This window comes from Gouania willdenowi, chromosome 17, assembly GCF_900634775.1.
Source record: "Gouania willdenowi chromosome 17, fGouWil2.1, whole genome shotgun sequence".
In the NCBI taxonomy this organism is placed as follows: Eukaryota; Metazoa; Chordata; class Actinopteri; order Blenniiformes; family Gobiesocidae; genus Gouania; species Gouania willdenowi.
In genome coordinates, this window is record NC_041060.1 from 35,135,848 (window position 1) to 35,163,742 (window position 27,895).

The 27,895-nt window shown below is 39.9% G+C and overlaps 1 protein-coding gene across 1 annotated transcript; it reads left to right on the plus strand.

Annotated features, from left to right (window-relative positions):
- The first annotated feature begins 1,285 nt into the window (after positions 1–1,285).
- rpe65a (retinoid isomerohydrolase RPE65 a) lies at positions 1,286–23,721 on the plus strand. Its single transcript, XM_028472967.1, has 15 exons — positions 1,286–1,399; positions 3,045–3,120; positions 6,940–7,022; positions 8,010–8,160; positions 9,269–9,376; positions 9,476–9,617; positions 9,683–9,830; positions 12,955–13,036; positions 13,110–13,242; positions 13,704–13,843; positions 14,428–14,557; positions 14,641–14,755; positions 19,164–19,258; positions 22,484–22,595; positions 22,678–23,721. Exons 1-15 carry the CDS (start codon positions 1,327–1,329, stop codon positions 22,821–22,823), a joined length of 1,734 nt encoding a protein of 577 aa, XP_028328768.1. The 5' UTR covers positions 1,286–1,326; the 3' UTR covers positions 22,824–23,721.
- Positions 23,722–27,895: the final 4,174 nt, after the last annotated feature.

A 27,895-nucleotide genomic window follows, 5' to 3' on the forward strand; every position in this document is an offset into this window, starting at 1 on the left:
ACAACAAGTACTAAAATTCTGTTACAGTTTCAATTTGTTCATTTTGTAAAATTGTGGAAATTAGGTTTTTTTTTTTATTATTGAGAAACACATGGAATCTGTCTTTGAGAGATTTAGCACCACTGGCTCACCTCAGCCATACCTACAGACAACATGTCTGTACGCAGCCATACGTACAGACAACATGTCTGTACGCAGCCATACGTACAGACAACATGTCTGTACGCAGCCATACGTACAGACAACATGTCTGTACGCAGCCGTACCTACAGACGACATGTCTGTACGCAGCCGTACCCAGACAACATGTCTGTACGCAGCCGTACCCAGACAACATGTCTGTACGCAGCCATACGTACAGACAACTACAGACGACATGTCTGTACGCAGCCGTACCTACAGACGACATGTCTGTACGCAGCCGTACCCAGACAACATGTCTGTACGCAGCCGTACCTACAGACAGCATGTCTGTACGCAGCCGTACCTACAGACAGCATGTCTGTACGCAGCCGTACCCAGACAACATGTCTGTACGCAGCCATACGTACAGACAACTACAGACGACATGTCTGTACGCAGCCGTACCTACAGACGACATGTCTGTACGCAGCCGTACCTACAGACGACATGTCTGTACGCAGCCGTACCCAGACAACATGTCTGTACGCAGCCATACGTACAGACAACTACAGACGACATGTCTGTACGCAGCCGTACCCAGACAACATGTCTGTACGCAGCCGTACCTACAGACAGCATGTCTGTACGCAGCCGTACGTACAGACAGCATGTCTGTACGCAGCCGTACCTACAGACAACATGTCTGTACGCAGCCGTACGTACAGACAGCATGTCTGTACGCAGCCGTACCTACAGACAACATGTCTGTACGCAGCCGTACGTACAGACAGCATGTCTGTACGCAGGCGTACCTACAGACAACATGTCTGTACGCAGCCGTACGTACAGACAGCATGTCTGTACGCAGCCGTACCTACAGACAACATGTCTGTACGCAGCCGTACCTACAGACAACATTTCTGTACGCAGCCGTACGTACAGACAGCATGTCTGTACGCAGCCGTACGTACAGACAACATGTCTGTACGCAGCCATACGTACAGACAACATGTCTGTACGCAGCCATACGTACAGACACAGACACAAACACTCAGGAACCACAGCAGCAGCATCTACGTCACACGTCACCATAGCAACAGCACACAGCGTGACTGTGACCAAACTGCTGCTGGAGAAACGTTGGTATTAACAAAGTGAGGACAAAGGAACCAGTGTGTGCTGGATTAATCCCACAGCTGGATTATGGCAGCAGTGAGACCAACAGGATCAGACCTTCTGCGCTCTGAGCAAAGAACAAGAGGCCACAAGAATGAAGGTAGATATGTTGCAAAATGTGAGAACTTAAGGAATGTGATGTGAGCTTGTGTATGAAAAAAATCCACACGTGAGAAATGAATTTTATGTCACAAATGATGGAAAAAAACATTCACACATGTATAGACTGATATTTACACAAATAAAATGACAACTGCAAACTTGTAATACAGTATTTACTCACATTTTTTTTTATTATTATTTGTGCCAATTATCGTTTCCAACTTCTCCAATCTGACGCTACAGATGCACAAACTACTTTTCTCACGTCAATCTGTGCGTCTTGAGTTTTGCAACATTTTGCGTCTGAGACGTTTGTTGCAGAACAGATTTGTAGAACGTGTAAAAAAGCAGAAGGGAAGAATTGGAGATGGAGCTAATGTCACTTTGGCGCAGCAATCCGGTGATACTGGACCGACACGAAGTCATTGTTCTGGACGGTAAAAATGTCTTCATTGTATAATACGAAGAAATGTCCTCTTCTGTTCACACGCACCGCGCCATGTTTTCTCAGAAAGAAGTGGTCATGTGACCAAGCACGTCCCGTCCTAAAAAGTGTTTCCATTGCGTTAAATTTCAAAACTGAAACGTCTGGAAAAACCTCCTCATTAAAGCGTAAAAACCTTTTCACGGTTTTTAGGTGTTTTTTTAATATTTTCATGTTTCCATGACCACTTTTTATTCAACTATTTAGATTTTGCACATGTTCAAGGGTCATGGAACCGTAGGGTGACCACACATCTGGTTTTACCCAGACATGTCCTCTTTTCATGTCTTGTCCGGACTGACCTGGTGGATTTTAAAAACTCATCAAAATGTCCAGGTTTCCCAGGGACACTGAACGCATCTCAGAAACACGTTAAATGAAATGACCGTAACTCTGCTAATATTTGCTCTATAGGAGAAATTCCACCAGCTTCTGAAAGCTAATGCGTTGCTCTTAGAATCACGTCATTCTGGTATTCTGGGAATTTCATTCACACGTGACAGAATCATTAAAGATGACACTTTATTTTGATGAAATGTTCAGACACGAGGAAAAGAGAAGAGAGAAAGAGACCAAATAGTGATGGATTTAATGAATAAATATCATGATGAAGATCCTCCTGGATGATCAAACCTCCATGGAGGTTCAGAGAGGGGATTTAAAACCAAGGAACCACTGGGACAAACTGACAATGTAGGAAGTTAAGTGTAAAAGAAATGTAATTTCTAGATGAATTAATGTTTTTCTGCTTTTCTGTAGTCTTTTTCTTCTGCTTTTTAAACCTTACGGTCAATAACAACCTGTTTATTTACCATATTGTATTTTGCTGTTACAAGGTAGATTCAAGAAAAAATGGAAACGCAGCTAATGTTTCCTTCCTGTAACTTATCGACTTTGAATCCATCCATGTCGTGGCGCATGCTAGGTTAGCATAGACCACATGCTCTGTTTTACAAATAAAACATGTCAAAAGTATCTTTAGCTGAAGGAAAACTCAATCACATGCACTGTTGCAACACTGTGCACTAAATCCAGCTTCAGAGGCTGTTGAGCCATCCAGCAGGATTCAGAACCTTCTTACACAATGCCATTGTTGTTCACGCTGTGATGCCATTGGCCGGCGGGAAAACAATAAAAGCCTCTGGTTCTGACCCCCCAGGTCAGAGGCTTCAACTGAACACGAAACAGACGTTTGGATTTGAGTCGCTGCGTCGAGGTGGAAACATGGTCAGCAGGTGAGTGTATAAGGTCCTCATCACACACACACGCACACACACACACACGCACGCACGCACGCACGCACGCACGCACACGCACACACACACACACACACACACACACACACACACACACACGTATTTTTGTAGCTGTTTTGTTCATTTTTGCAGCAGTGTGTGTGTTTTTTACTGTATTTTCCTGCAATATTGTAATTTTTTGTATTTTTTTAAATGTATTCTTGCTTTTGTTTTGTGTGTTGTTCTGTCATTTTGTACATTCACTTTGGGTGACGCAGAAAATTAGGTGTCTGTTGTTATCTTGTTTGTTATGAGGCATTGTTTGCATTTCTGTTGTCTTTTTCTGTATTTTTCCTGCAAAATATATGTTTTTTTGGAGTTATATTGTGTATTTGTGTGTGCCATTTGTTTTTTTTGTTTTTTTTGTGTGTTTCTGTTGTTATTTTTATTTTTATTCTTTTGGCTTACTTGTTTTTCTTGAATTTTTGCTTACTTTTGCAGTCATTTTCAGTAATTTTATATATTTGTTTTTGTCTTTTTGTGTTATTTGGCATAGTTTTGTGTATTACTGTTGTAGTTTTGTTCTTTTTTGTAGCAGTTTTGTGAGTTTTTCTTTCTTTCTTTCTTTTTTTCTTTTGCTGTATTTTCCTGCAATGTTGTAATTCTTTGTATTTTTTTTTTTTTTTTTACATATTCTTGTTTTTTTTGTGTGTTTTCTGTCTTTTATTTTGGGGGCCAGTAAAATTAGACTGAGGGCCACATGTGGCCCCTGGGCCATCAGTTGTCTACGTCTGCACATGGTATCTGTCTCTCTCTCGCACACACACACACACACACACACACACACACACACACACACACACACACACACACACACACACACACACACACACACACACACACACATAGACACTTCAATTGCAAATGGACATGAAAACCTAACAAAAATAATGATATATATATATTTTATGGTTTATATATATTTTATTATTATTTTATATACATGGAGACAAAATTCCATTCAGAAAAATCTGAATTTAAAAAAAAAAAAAAAACATACGAACATACAAAGAAAGAAAAAACCTGGACCCCCTACATCACATGTGTCAAACTCAAGGCCCAGGGGCCAAATCCGGCCCTTTAGAGCATCCATTTTGGCCCAGAGGAGAAAGTAAAAATGATGTGAAATATTTTGTAAATTACTAAATAATCTACTTGTCCAGAAATCTCAAATTCACCAACTCCACAATATTTTTAGTGTCTTGCATTTTTCTTTTGTTCGTATCGCATGAATGCAGTCATTTTTATTTGCAAATTGTGGAACGAACTCTCAATTTTTCCACAAATTTTGCAATACCACAAATAATTCCACAAAATGGTGCCAAAATCAAGAATGTTGTAGTGAATTGAACTGATAAAAAAACCTAGTGCACAATAATAATAAAGTTGTTCTTTTCCCCTAAAAATCTACGGCCCACTTGAAGTCAAACTGGTCCATATTTGGCCCCTGAACTATAATGAGTTTGACACCCATGTCCTATATAAAACACGGTTTTCAGGTTAGTTAAAAAAAAAAGAAATAGACAATGAATAAAACAACTGGATGTTTCTTGGAATTTAATGTAAATAGAAAATGTTCAGAAATAAATTAAAATGTGACTTTTCATTGTTTTCATGTAGTGATGTCGTAGCAATCAATTCAGTTATGTTTGACTAAATTAAACATTTTTAATCCCTTCAAATTTAAAACCTTCACCCACAAACAACATCTACAAAAATCTGTGAGGATTTCTAAAAACCGAGCTCTGAGAATCATCAATAACTCTTCTGGTACTGGTGGTCCTGGTAAAGCCATGTTCCAGCTCCTTCCCTCCAGGAGAAGATATCGTTCATTGAGATGCAGAACATCTCACCACGTTAACACTTATTAGGCTGAACAAAGCACTTTGAAGGCTGTTCTTACACTTTTATTGGTGTATTGTTTTAAGTAGGTTATAAGTGTGTTTTTATTAAATCGCTTCATAGTGTGAAATGTTTCCCTTTTCATTTTTACAAATATTCCAATGTGGTTTCTTTTCACAGCAAATGGCAAATAAATTGAACTTGAACAAAACACAATATTTTGCACCATATTAATTTATTACCTTTTAAAAATGTTACTACTTTACAGTTTTACAGCCTGTGTTCCTCCATCTTGAAATCACATGATTGATGATGTCACATCACTGCAGCGTTTGGTTGTAGACAATGAAGCAGAGAAGAAGAGCTCTCCTAAGGGACCTTTACTGTGCACTGACACGCTCTGGCAGCTGAAGTTACAGAGTAAATCAAGGACTGTTGAAGACGCACAAACCCTGAGGATAAAAGTCCTTTTGGGTGGGAGTCCTTCAACTCACAAACTTCATCCACCAGAGCGTGTCAGGACACTGTTTAAGGGGGCCTAAAGCTCCCAGAGCTCTTCTTCTTTGCTTCATTGTCTACTACCAAACCTCAAGATTTTTTTTCGGTTCACAACTGTTTTTACATTGACATCTTTAACTTTCCTGATAATTTAGAGCAACCAAAGCAGCACAAGTTGTTATTTTAACTGAAAAATCTACTAAATGATCAAAAAATCTACTAAATGATATTAAAAACTACTAAATGATCTAAAAATCAGGCTGAATGTTTTACTCTAATAGAAAACAATGGGATGTTTACAGGCAGTGGGGCCATGTGACATCATCAATCACATGATCTCAAGATGGAGGAACACAGGCTCTAACCCCCAGTTTCCACTGGAACGTCACCGCCGCGTCTCCAGAGCTGATAGGTTTCCATTTTAGTCTATGTGTTAATTTCCACCAGGTCCGCTGTGGTGCATGTCTACTCCTTCCCAGATGTGGTAGTCCAGTGCCCACCACCAGATATACACAGGGCGTCTATTTCTGACAGACACCGGAGCATGAGGCATCAATCAGCTCAGAGCAAATGAAGCTAAACAGGAAATTAAGCACGTACTCCGCAATAAAATATCCGCAATAGTTACTTTTCAAAATAAAACACTTCAGATTATATTTCAAGTAAATACATCATCAAAACGTCATAATGTGTAAAAACAAATTCACATCCACTATATTGTTTCCTCTCATACTGTAACTCACTGTAAAATGCAGCAACTTTGATTTAGTTCATGTTTTACTGGTTTTACAGTTTTATCTCTTCTTTGTTGGCTGTTGATAAAAAATGTGTTTATGACAAATCCAGAGTCCAACCTTCTTGTTCTCCTTCGTTAGGAACACTGACCTGTTTATCTGTTTATTGTTGTGTTTATAACACATACATTTAACTGCGTTCTCACGCGATTATATAAATATTGTGAGAACTGCTCTGTCTCGTGACGTCACAGTTGTTCAAACGGAGCGCACGCCAAACGCAACTGGTGTGAATTACCGGACGGTGGACAGCGGTTTACTGGATCGGTGCCGTGGCGCAGCGGAGACGTATCTAGTGGAAACCCCGGGTAAAACTGTAAAATAGTCCTATTTTGAAAAGTTAATGAAAAAAAAAAAAAATAAGGTGCAAAAATAATGTGATTTGTTAGACATAGATCTAATAATAAGATGATTTCAAAGATCTTGGGCCACATTTGTAAAAACTGATAAAAATCTAAAAAGTTTAAGATCAGCTGTCATTTGGGAAAGCAGCCAAATAAACTGTTTCTGACATGAAATATTTTCCAATCAGCAGTTCTAACAGCAGGAGCTTCAACAAACACCATAAACAGTAGAATCCAAGGACTCAGTTTTCCTCCTCCTCTTCTCTGACTGTGTGACACAGGTTTGAACATCCAGCCGCAGGCTACAAGAAGATATTTGAGACGTGTGAGGAGCTTTCTGAGCCTCTGCCCACCACCATCACAGGTAGGAATGTCCGCTCCGCTCCCTCCGAGGGAGAATGTCGACTTCTGTAGGAACGTCTGTTCTCCCTCGCAGCGAGAAGGTCAACTTTCGGAGCAAAGTCTGCTCCGCTCCATCAGAGGGAGAAGGTCGACTTCCATAAGAAAGCTCATGACTTACATAGGAACTTCCACTCTGCTCCCTCGGACAGAGAAAGTTGACTTCCGTAGGAAAGTCCACTGTCCACACTTGTCATGAGTCTGCTTATTTAGTCACTCCCTGTTCCTTGATTTTGCCTGTTCCTGTCCATGTTTTCCTGTTCCTGTCCATGTTTTCCTGCTCTCCACAGCTGCTCCTCATTCCCTCGTCAAGTCGGAGGAGGTTATATATACTCCCTCAGTTCAGTCAGTCTCTGGCTAGATTGTCAACCTGTGAAGAGAGACTTTCATGCTCTTTGAAATTATTGAGAGTTCCTTATTCTGATTATTAAAGTGTGGAATCTGTGCTCCTTATTAATAAACAAATCCGATTGGGGAATATTTCAGTTATCCTCCTTGTTTTGTTTGGGGCCCGTTTATTCAATCTTTTAGATATTTCAGTAGTTGAGTTCTTCCGTATACACGTGATAACACTGTTGTGGCGGTTTTGAATGGAATGAGACGGAGTCAAGTTGTAGGGTTACTGGTCAGATGCGGACACAGGGTTTATTTGGTCAAAGGGTTTTTGAGGCAGACCGGTCTGGGATTCTGAGGTTTTCATGTGTGTGTCCAATGAATCTGTAGTCGTTCTGTACAACTTCCAGAAGAACGTCTGCTCTGCTCCCTATGAGGGAGAAGGTCGACTTATGTAGAAATGTCCACTCTGCTCCCTCAGACAGAGAAAGTCGACTTCCGTAGGACTGTCCACTTTGCAACTTCTGTAGGAACATCTGCTCCGCTCCCTTGGAGGGAGAAGGTCGTCTCTCCCTCCTATGGAGCAAAGGTTGACTTCTGTTTGATTCCTCTCTGGCAGGAAGGATCCCTTCCTTTCTGAAGGGAAGTCTGCTTCGTCTGGGTCCCGGGCTCTTTGAGGTCGGAGATGAGCCTTTTTATCACCTCTTCGATGGTCAGGCGCTCATGCACAAGTTCGACTTCAAAAACGGTCAAGTCACCTACTACAGGAAGTAAGACATGGACATTCTCATTCTGTTGGTGCTTGAGATGGAGAAAAGTCACTCCACTGTGTGACAGACGATGCTTTCACTACGCCACTCACTCCAGTTGTTGCTTTTCTATTTTTGGAGTCATCTTGTGTATTTTCTGTACTTTTTTTGTCATTTAGTTACTTTTTGTTGTTGTCTTCTATTTTTCTGATATTTTTGTTATAATTTTTTCTGTTTTTCTGTAAATATGTTTACAATACAATTTTGTGTATTTTCTGTTATTTTGTCTGTTTTTTGGAGTCATTGTGTTTTTATTTATTTGTTTTTTATTTTTCTAATATTTTTGTAGACCTTTTTGTGTATTTTGTACTTGTGTCTATTTTTCTGTAATGAATATGTTTAGAATAACATTTTATGTATTTTGGTTATCATTTTGTTTATTGTTATGTTATTTTGTGTGTTTTTTGATTGGTCAAAGCATTGCTGAATAACAGCCCTGCGTAACGCCACCAAAGAATGGAACTGAAATTAGCATTGCGCATGATGGATGATGCCGCAAAGACCTAAATGAAAATAGATGTTTTTATTTCAAGCCAAATTACAACACCTAGTGGTCAAACATAAGACTAACAATGATTGGAATCAATTTGACTGACATTATTTCCAAACTTTTGGAAAACTTTGGCATAGTTGTGGCAAAGTGAGCTTCAGCCTGAACTTTTTGAACAAAAACAACAAACAAAAAACATGTGTACTGTATATCTTTGTCCTAATGTTTATTATTATCACTAAACTAGCTGCAGGTGATGTCAATATATTAGTTCAATTATTTCTTTTTTAGCCTTCTTTACTGAGAATTGACTTTATATTTGATGTAAATCTCTTTTTGGGTGGACTAAAGATTTTTGTTTTTAAAACATGATTTATTGTCACTCAGTATCATATATTTCCAAATAAATCACATAATCTGAAACCAATAAGGGTCCTACTTCAATCTGAACAACAAATAGCCATGTAGGTCATGTAAAAGCTTAGAAAAACGTTATTTGTTATGGGTATGTGATTTTCTGAGAAAAAGAAGTTAAGGAGCCCTGAGAAATAAAAGAGTGTTTTCTGTCTTCTTCCTCAGGTTTGTCAGGACTGACGCGTATGTGCGCGCCATCACAGAGAAGCGTGTGGTGATAACAGAGTTTGGCACCTTTGCGTATCCTGACCCATGCAAGAACATCTTCTCCAGGTTGCTTCATAAGATCCTGAATCTGAACGAAACTTCGAACGAAAAAAATTGTTGCTTCTTTGAAACACTGTCACTGATTTCTAATTTCTTCTTCTGCAGGTTTTTCTCTTACTTCAAAGGCGTGGAGGTGACGGACAACTGTTTGGTGAACGTCTACCCCGTAGGCGAGGATTACTATGCCGTCACAGAGACCAACTACATCACCAAAGTGAACACGGACACCCTTGAGACGCTGAAGAAGGTAGATGAGTCCATGTCTGCTCTGCTTTCCCTCTCTAACGCACACAGCTCTGTGTTTGTGGACAGGTGGACATGTGCAACTATGTCAACATCAATGGAGTCACGGCTCACCCTCACATCGAGAGGGACGGAACCGTGTTCAACATTGGCAACTGTATGGGAAAAGGAGCTACGCTGGCCTACAACATCGTCAGGACGCCACCCACCCAGAAAGGTTTGCATCTATGCTGCAGATCTACATTTAGAAAGGTTTGCATCTATACTGCAGATCTACATTTAGAAAGGTTTTTCATCTATAGTGCAGATCTACACTTAGAAAGCTTTGCATCTATACTGCAGATCTACACTTAGAAAGGTTTTTCATCTATAGTGCAGATCTACACTTAGAAAGGTTTGCATCTATACTGCAGATCTACATTTGACCATAGTCAGTATTTCTAGTGAACTACTCATAGTGAAACAGCACAGTTACATTAGTTACTTGGTTAGTTACACTGAAGTGAAGTCAGTGTAGGGCAGACTAATGCTAATGCTAATCGCATGATCCAGACATTCAGGTCAGCATTGGTGGTGTGGTGACTTAGTGGTTAAGGACGCTGGGCTTGCAATCAGAGGGTTGCCGGTTCAAGCCTCACCTGTGCCGTCACTGTGGGATGTTGAGCAAGTCCTTTAAGCCAGAACTGCTGCCCACTGCTCCTCAGAGATGGGTTAAATGCAGAGGACAAATTCCATTTATGTACTAACATTACATGGCCAATTAAAAGCAAAAGCCCCGATTTAATCTTTAATCTTAATTAACACAGGAAACAACACTTTGTGCTTCTTTGGCTCATTTTGTGTTTTTGTCTGTTTTTAGTCATTTGTGTGTTTTTTTCTTGTCCTTTTGTGTGTTGGAGTCATTTTTGTGCACTTATGTGTGTTTTTGTTGTTGTTTTGGGGTTTTTGAGTCACTTTTGTGTAATTTTGTTGTACTTGAGTTTATCTTTTTGTAATTCTGTGTGTTTTTGGTATCATTTATAGTGTTGTGGTGGTCAAGACCGGTCTTGGTCTCGAGACCAAATTTTAAAGGTCTTGGTCTCGTCTCAGACTCTGAAGCATTTTGACTCCGTCTTGTCTCAGACTCGGGATTTTCCGTCAAGACCGTTAGAGACCAGCACTAATTCCTGCTATTTTTAAACTTTTTAATAATGTGATAATAACACAGAGAAGAACGGGATAAAACAATCCTTTATTCATTATTTAATCCACCCCCTATAATGACCACAACCTTCCTTAATGTGACTGAGTGACGTGTGTGTGGCTACGGTGTCAGTTTGGACCGTGGAGCGCAAGGGAGAAATGAACTAATCACTGGTAAAAATCCCAGTAAAACTCCAGAAAACAATAACCAGTAATAAATATTATCTCTGGTAAAGACAGTAGCTCTAATAACTGGTAAAATGATAAAGTGATGATATTACAGCCTGTGAATGCTGGATAGGGGACGCACTTACTCTGCTTCTGGGTCTTAGTGCCAGCCGAGCGGTGAAGCCTGTTCATTTTACCGTGTTTACTGAGGTCTGTGTGTGTTTAATAAGTCTGTGTGTGTTTAATAAGTCTGTGTGTGTTTAATAAGTCTGTGTGTTTAATAAGTCTGTGTGTGTTTAATAAGTCTGTGTGTGTTTAATAAGTCTGTGTGTGTTTAATAAGTCTGTGTGTGTTTAATAAGTCTGTGTGTGTTTAATAAGTCTGTGTGTGTTTAATAAGTCTGTGTGTGTGTTTAATAAGTCTGTGTGTGTTTAATAAGTCTGTGTGTGTTTAATAAGTCTGTGTGTGTTTAATAAGTCTGTGTGTGTTTAATAAGTCTGTGTGTGTGTGTTTAATAAGTCTACATGTTTATGTCTCTGTCCATTCACTCTTTTCATTATATTCATGTCTTTTAAGGCTTTATTACATAATATCAGCTGTAGTCCAGGCCGTCGCCATCTTGGATTATGTCGTCACCAGCGCGTCATCACCACAGAGTTACACTAACACAGAATGAGTCAAATAACTATAAAGAGGTTTTATATTAGTCTATTTTATTTATAAAGTGGTGTTTTTTGTGTCTTTAGACTCAATTACATTTATGTATATAATATGTTCTCTACAATATAAACAGGTTCACAATATAATTATTTTTTATAGTTTCTGTTTCCACTGTATCCAGAATAATAATAATAATAATTCTCAACAGGAACTATTGATTAATTTGTCACATGACTGTTCCAGGGTTTGTTTTATTTAGTTTCACATCTACCTGTAGATCTATGTTTTTTACACTGATGACAACTTGTTTGTAGTTTTATTTCAGAAAGTTTCACTTTTACAGTTACAGTTAGAAACCTTTGTTAAATGAATATTGTAGTTATATTACAGTAACCAAATTAAACTATATCAACTAAGTGAATTAATAAAAATAACCTGTTTAAAGGCTTTTTCAAACTAAAAAATGATCTTATTAAATCTGTGACGTGTTAAACCTGAACAACTCAAAGAATCAGAATCAGAATCATTATTTCTTGGCAGAAATGCTTTTAAACACTTGCTGTACATTCAGCTGACATAAAAATATTGTTTTCAAATATGTAGAATAATTGTGAATTTATCAGTAGCAGCAGTAGTTTTAATATTTTAGTTAATTTTTTGCAGGCACCTTTTTTGTCCGTCAAATGTGTTTAAAATAAACTAAAATTAAAGAGAGATGTTATTTAACTGTTGAACCTTGTCAGAATTTTATTTATGTATATATTTTTTTAAATTGAAAAAAAAATGTTTATGGTCTCGGTCTCGGCTTGTCTCGGTCTTGGGCAAGTCTTGGTCTCGGATAGTGTGGTCTTGAACACAACACTAATCATTTATGTTGTGTTTTACAATATTTTTCTCTCGTTTTTTGTTTGTGTGTTTTTTTTTCTTTGTCATTTTTGTGTGATTTTATTGCCATTGTGACTTTTTTTTCTGTTGTTTAACGTGTTTTTGGTATGATTTTTGTGTGTTTCAGTTTTCCTTTTAGTGTGTTTTTCTGAGTGTTTGTGTGTTTTTGTCATCATCTGGGGCTTTTGAGTCACTTTTGTGTAAGTTTTTTGTGCTTTTGTGTAAGTTTTTTGTGCTTTTTATATTAATAATTTTTGTGTGATTTTGTTGTTCTCTGAAGTTCAAAATTTGTTGTCGTCGTGCTTATCCTTCTGTAATTTTGTGTTACTGTATTTTTCTCTCGTTTTTTTTTTTTTTTTTTACTAATGTTTGTGTGATTTTGTCATCATTTGGTGATTTTGATGACGTGGTGTGAGTTTGAACAGGAGCTTCTTTTTCCCTCTCAGATAAATCTGATCCCATTGAGAAGTCCAAAGTGGTGGTCCAGATTCCCAGTGCCGAGCGCTTCAAGCCCTCCTACGTCCACAGGTGAGCAGGTTTGCGTTGTCGTTGTGGGTCTGTGCACGTGTTGTAGTGTGTAATCACCTTTGGTCGTCCTCAGCTTCGGCATGTCCGATAATCACTTTGTGTTCGTGGAGACTCCGGTGAAAATCAATCTGCTGAAGTTCCTGAGTGCCTGGAGCATCCGCGGCTCCAACTACATGGACTGCTTTGAGTCCAACGAAAGCCAAGGGGTAACGCAAATACTACACAACTGTACCACACACGCAAACACTACACAACTGTACCACACATGCAAATACTACACAACTGCAATACACACACACACACACACACACACATACAGAATATCATGGAAAAGTTGTTTAATTTCCATAATTCCATTCAAAAAGTTAAACTTTCATAGATTATAGATTCAGGGCCCACAATTTAAAGTATTTAAAGTATCACTGCAGCCCCCAAAATAAATGCAAAAAATACACAAAAGCACAACAAAAACACTATGAATTCCTTTATAAACACAGAAAAATGATAGAACACACAGTGAGTCTTTGTAGTTTTCTGTGTTGATGCTCTGATTGGTCGTTAATCTAAACGTTGACATTAAAGTTGATCATGTGACCCTCAGATCAGATACGATCACATGTTTGTGGCCCCGCCCCCTATAATTAAAGTCTCCTTCCTGCCCTGTCAGACCTTGTTCCACCTTGCGAGGAAAGACCCTGGTGAGTACATCGACCACAAGTACAAAGGGGCCCCCATCGGCATGTTTCACCACATCAACACGTACGAGGACGGCGGCTTCATCGTGGTGGACCTGTGTGCCTGGAAAGGGTAAGTCTGAGGTCACGTGGTGTCAGGGCGTATCCATAGAAGTAACAAGTCACCAGAGGTGTAAAAGAGTCCTGATATCTCCTATTCAAGTAGAAGAACTGTTACTTGATTTAAATAGTACTCAAAGTAAAAGTTATTTTGATGTTTAAACATCTCATGTAGAAACAGTTTTTTTAATATCATTTTGTATATTTGTCTCTCATTTTGTGTGTTTGTTGTCATCTTGTGTGTTTTTTTGGAGTCATGTGGTTTGTATTGCAAGTAATTTGGTGCTTTTAGTTGTCATGTTATGATTTTAGTAATTTTGTTGTCATTTTGCATTTCTCTCTTTATCATTTTGTGTATTTCTCTGTCATTTTGTGTATTTGAGTCATTTAGTTATCACAAAAAATAACACTTTACTCAGTAACGATTGGGTGGAGAAATGTAACTCATTACTTTACTTCTTTTCAAATGTACTTAAATACAAGTGAAATGACTGATTTAGAAATACAGTTTGAAAAGTACAAGTACCCATAAAAGCAACTCACTTACAGTAACGTGAGTACTTGTAATCAGTTTCTTTCACCTCTGTATCTCTGAAGCTTTGAGTTCGTCTATAACTACCTGTGGTTGGCCAACCTGAGAGCCAACTGGGACGAGGTGAAGAAGGCGGCCATGATGGCGCCGCAGCCCGAGGTCCGACGCTACGTCATCCCTCTGGACGTCCACAAGGTGAGTTTCTGTCCTCATCTTCATCATCATCATCATCACCACCCTGGTGGTTCTCAACCTGCGGGTGTGGTGGACCCTCTCAGGAGGAGCAGGGGAAGAACCTGGTGAGCCTGCCCTACACCACGGCCACCGCTGTGATGCACGCAGACGGAATGATCTGGTTAGAACCAGAGGTGCTGTTCTCTGGTCCTCGTCAAGGTACCACAGCTTTTCACTCACAAGGGGCGGGGCCAGGAAACTTTCTTATCCTTCAATCTTTTTCTAGTTCTTCTTCATCTACTTCTTTTTCTTCTTCTACTTCTGCTTATTCTACTACTTGTTCTTCTTCTCCCCCTCCTCCTTCTCTTCCTCCTCATGTACAATCACAAAATTCATCTAAAAGCTCCAGTTCCATCTCAGATTACCTCAGATGTAAAAACAGACCAATCGTCCTAAAGGTGGAGCAACATCAAACCAATAGGGGGTATGTTACGAAGCTAGATGACCTGTTGTTGCGCTAATTTCCAGGATTTAATCAGTGTGTGCTGGCTAACGTCTTACGCAGCTAAATCACCATGGTAACTTAGACTGAACGACTAACCTGGTCGGCACCAGGTTTTGCTCTGGCTTGGATCTGAGCAAGTGCTAAAGCCCCGCCTCCTGACCAATCAGTTCTATTAGAAAACAACCTGCCCATTGTTAGGAGATCCTGGATGGTCCAGATCTGACAGCTGAGTTTAGGAAAGATGATTATTAATTATAAATGCAATCCTTTCATTTACCGATGACATCATTTAGTAAACATATAGATTTATATTTAATGGACTGATCTACGGTCAGATGATGAAGCCTGTATGTAGGACAGATGAAGTCATTCATTCATACTCTAGAGTGAGGCTGACAGCATCAGCAGGAACATACTACAGTGAATCAATGTGTTCTCATCCCAGTGTGTGATAAATAGATCTACTTGAATAGAAACACGTGTGTGTTGTAATAAAGTTTAACTGCAGAGCGCTGTATGTTTATCATCTAATGAATTAATATTATTAATAATCTGACGCTTTTACGCATTAACAGTATCAGCAGCTTCCTGTCTGAGTTCTATCATTCCTGTCTTTTCCGTAACAACAGTGTTGTTTTTTATCTAAATTATAGATTTTAATTATTTATCATTTTAAACTGAAGCAACACCTAACCTGGTCGGTACCAAGTTATGAAGTGGATCAGATCTGAGCGAGTATAAAAGCTCCGCCTCTGCCTAACACTGTCATCATGGATTTAAATTAATGATATTGTTTAAGATCATAAACGCTCTGCCAGGTTCTCCATTGATTGGTCAGACGCTGCAATCTCCGCCCCTTTTACGGGAACGAGCACATAGTGAGGCTGAAATCACTTGGCTTAAATTAGCGTGTTGTAATCAACCTTCGTAGGACAGCTTCTCTCCGACAGGGAATGTTTGGTTAGGTAAAGCCCGCTAACGGAGATTAATCCAGGATATAATTATATAGAGTCGTAACATAGGCCCCTAAAGTTCAACATTGGAAAATTCACAACAAATCAACCAAATGTGTTGCAGATGTGTAACTTTAACCAAATTGTGGCCCCAACACTGAATAAACTTTAGTCCATTTAAACCTATTGTAAATAATGAAGTCTGTGCTTTTATCACAAACTGTTTAACTTAATAAACTTTAGCTGCACATCAGACTGTTCAACACAAACCATCCACACATATTTATCATTGATCAATTATTGATCCTACAGTGTATCAACATTGAATGTTTGGAAAATTTCAGAATTTTCAAAAATACACAAAAATGCCTTCAAAAACACAAAATAAAAACAAAAACATACAAAAGGACAACAACAATGTACAAAAGGATTCCAAAAACACACTAAAGGAAAGCCAAATGATTCCAGAAACACACCAAAAGACAGTCAAAATACACAAAATGTAAATAAAAATCTACAAATAGACAAAAAAATACACAAAATGACAAAAAAATACACAAAATGACAAAATAATACACAAAACGACAACAAAAATGACTCTAAAAACACACAAACTAACAAAAACATGTAAAATACACATTAAGACTCCAAAAACACACTAAAGGACAGTCAAATTGACATAAAAAAAAAACAAAATTACTACAAAATGACTCTAAAAAGACACAAAATTTCAAAATATTATATTATTTTTATATTACTTGCACATTATATCATAATAATGTTGATAACTGTTGTTCAAGTTATGTATTTTAAAGTCCAGAACTTTGTTTATCTTTCTGTAATTGTATATTTTGTATTTTTTACAGACCACAGGAAGAATAGCAGCAGCTTTCACTGTGGCTAATGGGGATCCTAATAAATAAACATAAACATAAACATGTTAATAATTGGAGTCAATGTAAACATTTCATTTTTAAACATCAGTTTTTCACTGATGGAGCCAATAAATCATAGTTAAAAACTAATGACCAACACCTCCATGATGTTTACAGGTAATGTGTTGATTTTTTTCTTTTTTTCTTAATAATAATTTTTGACAGATGTTTGAAATCTGCCTTTAAACGCTAGCAGCTGCTGTCTGCACATATGTGACTGGATTAGTGAATTAGTGAAGTTACAGGTTCCATTTCCATGTGCTAATGCTAATTAGCTCAGTGACAGAGCATCAACACTTGTCCCAGAAATAAACAAAATTACTGTCTAAAAACATACAAAAGTACAGAAAAATATGCAAAAGACAATTAAAATAACTTAAAAAATCACACAAGATGACTGAAAAATACAAGAAAATATACAAAACATCAACCAAAAAACACAAATTGACAATAAGGCTACAAAAATGTGCAAAAAGACAATAAATTATGCCAAGCGACAACAAACATCTGTCTTTAAACACTAACAGCTGCTGACTTAAAGGGGACATATCATGGTTTTAAATCCTTCCTTTTTACATATAAATCATACAGTTATGGCAGGAGTGTCCAATTCCGGTCCTCGAGGGCCACTATCCAGCATGTTTTAGATGTTTCCCTCTTCCAACACACCTGATTCAAATGATCAACTCCTCATCCAGCTCTGCAGAATCCTGATAACGATCCTAATCATTTGAATCAGGTGTGTTGGAAGAGGGAAACATCTAAAACATGCTGGATAGTGGCCCTCGAGGACCGGAATTGGACAGCAGAACTGCAATGCTTGGGTCTGAATTCCTCATTATTATAGCTCCACCCCTTTTCTACCCCTTTTCTGATGTGCTTCTGAGAACAACTTGTTTTGATGCGGTCTCTTTAAATGCAAATGAGACACTTCATAGCCCCGCCCCCACTTCAGGTGACACTCGGTTTAACTCCACCCTGCTCGGCCATTTTGGTAGTTTGATAGAAGAGATACGGCTATGTAGCGGCATAAACTTTTTATTCACACGTTATTTACAAAATGTCAACAACGTTAGACTTGTCCATCCAGCCTTACATGTTCCAGCCAGAGTCTGACCCAGTGGAGCGAGATGAAAATGAAGATGATGAACCTGCAGAACCCTAACAAGTGAGCTAACACAAGCACCGAGCTAACGCTAGCGCCAAGCTAACGTCACGAAATGTCTTTTAATACAGTCTTTTCAGAGACAAAAACGGCAAAATGAAATGACTAATGAAAACTTTAGACTTAAATTAAATCACGTAGGCCATATCATCAAGGATCTAAAACGAGCACACAGCGCTAACATATGAAGACGGTGCTAATGCTAACAAAACAATGACAGGGACGTCTTATCACACTTTTTAGCGTTATTTACAGCTTACCGAAGTGCTCTGTTCATCGTCTCCAAAGATAGAAGGAATTGAACCCTCAATCAGACAAAGTCTTTCTGTAAATCCTTCTTTATACTGGTGGAGGTTGATGAAGCAGTCATCATTGAAGTGCTTCACACACACAAAAATGACCTTATCCACAGATGTGGTACATTTCTATAAAAAATAAAACTCAACCAGACACTTTGAAAAGGTTCTGATGCTGGGAGACGTTGTAATGAAGCGTGTGGGTTACTACATCCAACAACCAAACATTTTGACTTATCCTCTCGTAACTTCGGCATCCTGGAGCTTGGACTACAAAATAAAAATAAAATAAAAATGGCGGATTGCTCGAAGTGTTGGACCTGGAGTCGATGTCCTAATTTGACAGTTCTGCTGTAAATACTGTGATGTAATAGTTCAAAAAACGTAATAGAGAATAGAAAAATCGAAACAGATTGAAAAATATGAGCAAAACAGAATATAAAGATATCAACGGAGCACCTGAAGAGACTAATTTGCTTTTTTCTGTACTTCTAAGCACTCTAAATATACAACAAAATGCATTTAAGGGCTAAAAAAGTGGATTTAGCATGATATGTCCCTTTTAACACAGGTGACTGGATTAGTCAATTAGTGAAGCTACAGGTTACATTTCCATGTGCTAATGCTAATTAGCTCAGTGACAGAGCATCAACACTTTGTATAATGCAAATCAGAATGACACTTTTCTTTCATCTTCCTCCACTCTGTTGCTCAGAGTTGCCTGATTTTGCCTAATGTTGCCTGGTACCTACTGTTTTTTTTCTTTTGTGCAGCATTTGAGTTCCCACAGATCAACTACGCGCGCTATGCAGGGAAGAACTACACGTACACCTACGGCCTGGGCCTGAACCACTTCATCCCCGACAGGGTGAGTCACTCAGACATCAGCTCACTGGAGGTTTCTATGGCATCACATTTATGCCAGAGGTCAAGCGTGTAGTTTTACACACTGACCTGCATTGATGCTCGCAGTGAAAATTTATGTGAGAACAAAAAACTGGGCTGCGTCCCAATATTTCCTCCTATCTTCTTTCATATCCACTTTTCCTTAAAGCTGATATCTGGAGTTTCTGAGAAATCTATGTTTATGTATGATTCTTTTGAAATGCAAAAAAATACCTAACTAGTCTTTTACTATGGTCTACTGCTGGTGGTCATTCATATACATCAATGTATATAAGTCCCTCCTTTGTCCTATAAACCCCTATACTATTGGAAACAATCGCCGTGATCGCCCAGCCAATAGGCTTTGACTTCCTGTTTTTGAGACTGTCAATCAAAGTGAATGTAGAACTCTGCACGAGTACAAGGCACAACAGAAAACAGGTAAATATGATTCTGGCTCTTACCTGACTCATAGACATATATCAATGTGACCTGATGCAACCTCATTATGTTCTGCGATGTGCATGCAGAAAAGTAGAGGCGTGGCTTCTGGTAGATTGGCAGAGGCAGTGGGAGGAAGTCGAGAGGTTTAGGGCGGAACATTGAGATGTTTCTCAGAAACTCCGGATATCAGCTTTAACCCCATGGATGAGGTCACGTGGTTAAGGAAAGGTGTTAGGAGACATCCTAAAGGAGTTAGGAAAAGGCCATCATGTTTGTTTTGACAATCAGACGCACTTCCACTTGGTGACGTAATAATCCGATGGCGGTGAAGGATAGTGATATCTGCTATGGAGAAAAAACTACACATTTCCTAAAATGGACTAAAAGCACATTTCTAATACTTTCGCCTGTGCCTCTAACCTGGCAAGAACCATATTGATGTTTAGCCCCTCCCTCTGACTTCAGTTCGCGACATTGATCTGGGTCCGTGTCTGGTGAATCCTTTCGAAACCAGGGAGGGACATGAACAGAATGTTTGAAGCTGATTGGGCAAAGTGCCTGTCCACCATGATTTGTTTTAGCCAATCACACGTAACAAAATATGTCGTCATGGGCATGTGCTGCTGCTACAACAACAAGGCTCCGCTTTGCCATCGTTCCCGTCCAAAAATGCACAAAGCGGCTCTCGCTGTTGCTCTTTCAAAAAGGAAATGCTGGATTCTTCTAAAACTGAGTTTATAGCCAGTTCCACATGTTCATCCTCCTGCGTCAACATCTTTCTATTTTGAGCGGTAGCCCAGCTAGTTCCTCTCCCAGCAACTGCGCATACACCAGTTTTGCTTTGGCGCTTCTGCCTTTGTCACACCCAGATATCCCACCCTATACCACAACACTGCCTCATGATTGGTTCTCATTGGTTCAGTTTCGGAAGGCAAAGGCGGGAACACCACAAGATGGATTCTGGTGTTTGTGAGCACCAGGAAAATCCATCTTGCAGGCAAGGTTAATGTTCCTCTAATTAAGTAAAACACTGATTTATAAATATACTCAAAAAGTACCCATAAAAGCAACTTTAGTATAGTAATGTGAATACTATTGTAATCTATTACTTTCACCTCTGGTTATATCATCAAACACATTGTTATTAATAACACTGCTCATTTTCACCAACTTTCCTCCCTTCTATCTAAAAATATGGGAAATCCCGCTTGTGAAACACTGTTGTGCGTGCAGGTAGTTTTAATTTGCACGTGTAAAACTGCACGCCTGATTTTTTTTTTCCTTTCTACTTTGTCTGCACATGCTGTCAAACACTACAAGAAGTGCAGTCCTTTAAAGACAGCAACGCATGTTTTGTTATGGCAATTAAATAAATGAAATTATTTTATTGCACAAGTGTGACCATCACCAGCCCTCCATAAGTAAGGGTAAGAAACACTTTATTATAGGGAGGATATAAAAAGAGAGGGCAGTGTAACACCTAGGTGGGGGGAAGGGAACAGGGAAGAGGGAGTCAGGGAAGGAAGGAAATGGAAAGGGTGGGGAAGAGTTAACTGCTTTATTGTGAGAGTGAGATGTGATGTCAAAGTTGTGCATATTGTGCTTCCTGTGTTGAGTAATCAGTTCAACCAGTCTGGTGACAAGTGTGAAGCTTAGGTATAATGATGGGGGCCGTGAACAGAGAGAAGGAGTGAGTGGTTATGTCTAAAACAGGTATTTGGGATCAACGTGTCTAAGGTTAAGCCCAGTACGAGTTTATGCCACAGCCCAAGACATGCCAGGGTATCCATGGCCACTGTTTGTGCAAGAACTGCTTCTGCAAATCCAAGCGCCACCCCAGGCCTGAGATGCCCCAGGCCACCCCCCCACAACCAAGCAGCTCTCCAGATGCCCCCGCAATCTTAAGCTGAGAGGCAGCCATTGCCCCCCCACACACACCCAAGAAAGCCCAAAGGAACCGAGGACCCAGCGCACCCCACCACCGGTCAAGCCCACCGGACCCAAAGGGCATCCCCTTGGGACCGGGAACCCCCACCCTGTTATGGTACCTCTCCACTCCCCAATAGAGAAGCACTTCCCTATCCCCTGTGTGAATGTGTGTGTTTAGTGAATGTATGAAGTGCAATTAAAATAAAGTAGATGGGGTGAGCGGTGCTCCCCACCCAACCTTTGTGTATATATTTAGATGTGGTGCATTAGCTCCGGAGGGTGGAGGCGGCGGTCGTACCCTCTGGGGGCAGTGTGTTTTGGCCCTGCCATCCAGCACCCCAAGGGTTGGATAGGTGTGTGATGCCCAAAGTGAGTGAGCCAGACCAGCTGGGAGTGAAGTGGCCATGTTGGAGGCCTGTCTGGTGTGAGCCCGGTCCATCCATAGAGCGGGCCACCGGAGAGGGTAGATGGCGCAGACAGGCACGCAGCACCGCAGGCCCCAGGGACGCGCCTAGCGCCCCCCGAACCATGCCAGCCCAACAGAGCATGGTGGAACCCCCCCAGCGGTCCAGGGGGGCGACCACCGCCCAGAGCAGCCCACCCCGCTCCGACAGGGAGCAGCCACGCAGCAGAGAAGCCCACGCCTGCACCAGAACCAGCACAGGCCCGCACGGCCCCACGATACAACACTGTCCACAGGGAGGCAACCCCGGCCCCCCCTGACGAGAGAGGATGCCATCAACCGCACAAGCAGGGCCACCCCGCCAGTCATGGACCAATAAGCAGGCAACTTTTGACATGAATGTGACGCCATATTTTTGGTCCTGCTCCACAGATCTGTAAATTAAATGTTAAAACCAAGGAGACGTGGGTGTGGCAGGAACCGGACTCCTACCCCTCAGAGCCGCTCTTTGTGCAGACACCGGACGCTATAGACGAGGACGATGGTGAGGCCACTCGGTCCAATCTCTTCCTGTGTTGTTTTTTGTTGCTTGGAGTTGTTGGTTGATGTGTTGGTTGACCTTACAGGCGTACTACTCACCATCGTGGCTGCTCCGGGCTCTCAGAGACCAGGATATCTCCTAATCCTCAACGCCAAAGACCTGTCAGAGGTGGCCCGCGCTGAGGTGGAGTGCAGCATCCCTGTCACCTTTCATGGGATGTACAAACCCTGAAGAATCTCACAACACTTTAGTGTCCTCAGGAAGTTTCTGCAGTTTCAAAAAGTGTTTCACGCGGAGGTCGAACCTGCTTCATTTGGAGGCTACAATTTTCTTTCATCTCTTCTTTTCTCACCCTGTTTATAAATCTAAAGCTTTTTAAAAACGTCAAGATTTAGTTTGATTTCAGCAAGATTCTTTTTATCTTCTTTTTGAATATGTTAAGGTTTTATTTATTCAGACTTTTTTTAGGAAATTCACTTTAATCTTCTTCAACGGGGTCTGCTGATCGCCTTGATGTTTCCTAGAATTCCACATAACAATTCCAACAATATTATTTTTATCTTTTTGAAAAATATAAGTTTTAATTTATTCAGACAACTTTTTTTTCAGAAAATGTACTTTGATCTTCTTCAGAGGGGTCTGTTGATTGCTTTGATGTGACCATTGATGTTTTCTTGTTTACCAGGTGAAGCTGGCTTGGCTTTCAGTTACCTTTTCTATCCATCCATCCCTGTCACTTATAGCGGTAGCCAGTTCGTTGGACCTACATCCCGTATCATCAGTCAGTTGGTCTATGTAGGACTTCTTCGGCTGCCCTTGTAAAATTTTTCGGTGGGATGGCCGCCATAAGATGACATCTGCAGCTAGTTTGTTTTTATTGCGCCAGCAAACTGCAGTCGTTATTGTCGTTTTGAGGTGGTAATGGGTGGAATGTTGTCATATAATTCTTTTTTGGTAAGATTGTCTTCCCAAGACTGGATAAGAGTAGCGCGGAGCATTCGCAGAAAACAGAGCATTTGCGTATAGGCACCATCTATCTTTCTTTCAAGTTTAATGTCAGGGTCCAAGAGATGGAACTGATGTTTCCTTGACTTCCGCGTAACAATTCCAACAAGATTCTTTTTGAATAATATGTTAATGTTTAATTTATTCAGACAACATTTTTATCAGGAAATTCACTTTCATCTTCTTCAGAAGGGTCTGCTGATTGCTTTGATGTGTCCTTTGATGTTTCCTTGACTTCCGCTTAATAATTCCAACAAGATGTTTTCATCTTTTTTTTAAATAATATATTAAGGTTTAATTTATTCAGACAACTTTTTTTTAAAATCAGGAATCGTACTTTGATTTTCTTCAGAGGCATCTGCTGATCTGCTGATCACTTTGATGTGTCCTTGACTTCCGCGTAATAATTCCAACAAGAGGCTTTTTGTCTTCTTTTTGAAAAATATGTTCAGGAACAAAAATCATCTTGAGGATGAAAGGAAACTTGAAAGCGATCAGCAGATGCCTCTGACGAAGACTGGCAGTTGACTTTCGAAACATGTCAGGAGATCAAGGTGGATTTCCTGAGGAACAGTTGTCTGAATAAATGAAACCTTAACATAAGATTTAATTCAATTTTAAAGTTGATTATACAAATCAACATTTCTAATGTTATTCTTCGTATAAAGTTTTCTTGTGTAGAAAATCACATCTTTTACACTTGACCTTTTTCAATGACAGTGTGTGTTCTAATGTTAACTAATCATAACTTGATCTTGATCAATGAGAATCTGCAAAGAGCGTAGCACACTATACTTTAATATTGTTGTCCCAAGTGTTTGACTGCTAAAATAAACGTGCGTCGACAATCTATTTCTTTGTTTCTTCCCTCTTTGTGTTTCACTTCTGTTAGAAGCTGAAATAAATATGATTATTTCAGATTTATCTCAACATATTTCACGGGCTCGTAACTGATTCTTGTTAAAGACGACACACACAAAATATAGAACACACACAGAATATTAACAAAAATGGTTGATTACAAAATTACAGAACACGACAGCAGAAGCACACATGTTATGAATCTAGATTACCTCTTATTGCGCTAACTTTTGGGATTAAATCTGTGTGTGCTGGATTAACATTTTACTGAGCTAAATCACCATGGAATAATATCAAATTTAAATTAATGAGATCATAAACGCAGAATCAGTTTCACTTTCTCTCCTCTTTTTAACTTGTCTGTGTCAGTGATGCTGCCTGTGAACGGTGTGAAAGCGCCTGATGCACACAAGCTTTATCAGCTGATTTATTTTATTGATTTTTCTTTATCAGTCCATCAGATATTCATCTCTATGTTTCCTAAATGATGTCATCGGTAATTAAAAGGATTGCATTGATGTATCAATATTCTCTCCTGTCAGATCAGATCCACACTGTGACATGTTCACACATCACTTTTTATTGACCAGCTCGCTTTCTAAGAGATCTGATTGGTCAGGAGGCGGGACTTTAGCCCTCCCTAAGATCCTAGCCAGAGATATACCTGGTCGCGACCAGACGAGTCGTTCAGCATAAGTTTCCATGGTGATTCAGCTCTGTAAAATGTTAGCAAGCGTCGTAATCCAGTTCATACTGATTTATTCCCGGAAGTTTGCGCAATAAGACGTCATCTAGATTTGTAACATACCCCCTAAACAGGCTTGGGGTCAATTATAATTGTAATCGCGTAAATGATAATTACAATTATGGCGTAATTATAATTGAAATTGTACTTGAAAAAATGTGTTGCTGTTGTAATTGTAATTGAATTGTAATTACGTTTAGATAACTTTGTAATTGTAATTGGCATGAAAATTCAATAAAAACTTTATGGCTTACACATATCATATAGCACTCACTGTTCTAGGCCAGTCTTGTCCCTGCTTAGAAAATACATGTGTGACCAACAAGGTCTGTTTAACAAGGAATGTAACACTTACTCCAGCCTCACAATAGGTCCCTATTGGGCACCCAATGGGTCCCCAATAGGTCCCCAATGGGTCCCCAATAGGTCCACTATGGTTTCACACATGTACGACCTGGCCCGGCCTCGGCTGGAATTATTCAACTGGCATCCTTGTCTGCTCTACCTCTTAAAGATGGGTTCATCCCAACATGGTGTCATGGTGAATAATAGCTTGTGTATCTTCACACCCATACAGGTGGGAGGTATTACAGTTTTTCAGCTTGAACCATGGTCTGCTGTACCTCATAAAATACATTTTTTTTCATATTTTTTTTTTATCATGCATTAGCTGTTATGAGCCATGTTAAGATAATTTGGAGGTGGAGGCAATACGTGCTGACGTGCTGGTGACGTGCTGACGTGCTGGTGACGTATCGATCATTTCCTGTTTACACTCTACCGCTGCTTGCAGCGCTCTACTACTGTGTTCTGCTAACTCTAATCAAACTTGTTGTCATTGATATTTTAGCCTTGAAAACACTTGTTTTAATTTTTTACCGTAGAGTTAAACGTACGAAGGTTAAGTAAAAAGCAATCTCGCCTCTTATAGGCAGTGTAATCTCCTTTAAACTTCCTTTTGTCCTTAGCTTAGCTTAGCTTAAATTTAGCACCTATGGCTTCTCTCTCCTCCCCTCCGCTCTCCTGCCCGGTGTGTCAGATGTTTAGTTACTCCTCGTCCTCCTTTAGGGACAATGGTAGTTGCATAAAGTGTAGCGTACTGTTAGATATGGAGGCGAGGATCAACAATCTGGAGAAGCGGTTCCGCACCCCTGATACCAAACCCGAAGCTAGCAAGCAGGACCTAGCCGGTGCGGACCGTGCTAGCTCTAGCTTAGCCTCCCCCCGGCCAGCAATGAGTGGGTTACTGTCCGTGGTAAGCATAGTCGAAGGTCAAAAAGCCGCTCGGGACACCACCATGTTCACGTCTCAAACAGGTTCTCCCCCCTCCGTGAGGACAACACACTCACCGGGGAACAAACTCTGATAATTGGCGACTCCATAGTGAGAAACGTGAAGCTAGCGAAGTCAGCGGGCATCGTGAGGTGCATCCCAGGGGCCAGAGCGGGCGACATAGAATCAAATCTAAAGTTGCTGGCAAAGAGTAATCGTAAGTTTGATAGGATAGTCCTCCATGTCGGCACTAATGACTCCCGACGTCGTCAGTCCGAAGCAACCAAAGTGAACATTGAGTCAGTTTGTGCTTATGCTAAAACAATGTCGGACTCCGTAGTTTTCTCTGGTCCCTTACCAAATCTGACCAGTGATGACATGTATAGCCGCATGTCATCATTTAACCGCTGGCTATCGAGGTGGTGTCCAGAAAACGAGGTGGGCTTCATTGATAATTGGAGATCCTTCTGGGGAAAACCGAACCTGATAGGAAGAGATGGAATCCATCCTACTTTGGAGGGAGCATCTCTACTATCAGAAAACATGGCACAGTCACTGTATGACATCTCATGAATGAGACCATGTTACAGAGGGGGAGTCCTCCACGCCCCTCTGCGCTTGCCTTAGGACAGTTTCCCTCCCATTGCTACTATGATAGCTGTGTTCATCGCCATGACAACTGTTGTGATGGTGATGAATATTATTTTATGGAGACGGTGTCTGTCCCTCGACCCATATTTCACAATGATTTTAACATAAAATCAAATAAAAGAGCTATCAATTATAAAAATCTGAAAAAAATTAAAATCTCAAATCTAGAAACACCAAAACATAAAACCATTAGATGTGCTCTATTAAATATTAGATCACTGAGATCCAAATCTCTACTAGTAAATGACCTTATCTCAGAAAATAACTTTGATTTATTCTGTTTAACTGAAACATGGCTGTACCAAGATGAATATGTTAGTTTAAATGAAGCCACTCCTCCCAGTCATTTAAATACTCATATGCCACGAGACATAGGCCGTGGAGGTGGTGTAGCAGCTATTTATCATTCCTCTCTCCTAATCTATCCTAAACCAAAGGCCAGTTACACTTCCTTTGAAAGCCTGGTTCTAAATTTATCTCATACCAAATCAAAAACCTGCCAGCCAGTCTTATTTGCGATAATTTACCGTCCTCCAGGCCCTTATTCTGAATTTCTATCAGAATTCTCTGAGTTTATATCAAACTTAGTCCTCAGTTCTGATAAAATACTGATAGTAGGAGATTTTAATATCCATGTGGACAAAGATAGTGATAGCCTGAGCTCAGCCTTTATGTCCCTAATAAACTGAGTTGGCTTTTTTCAAACTATTAATGAAGCTACTCATTATTTAAATCATACTCTTGATCTTGTTCTAACATATGGCCTTGA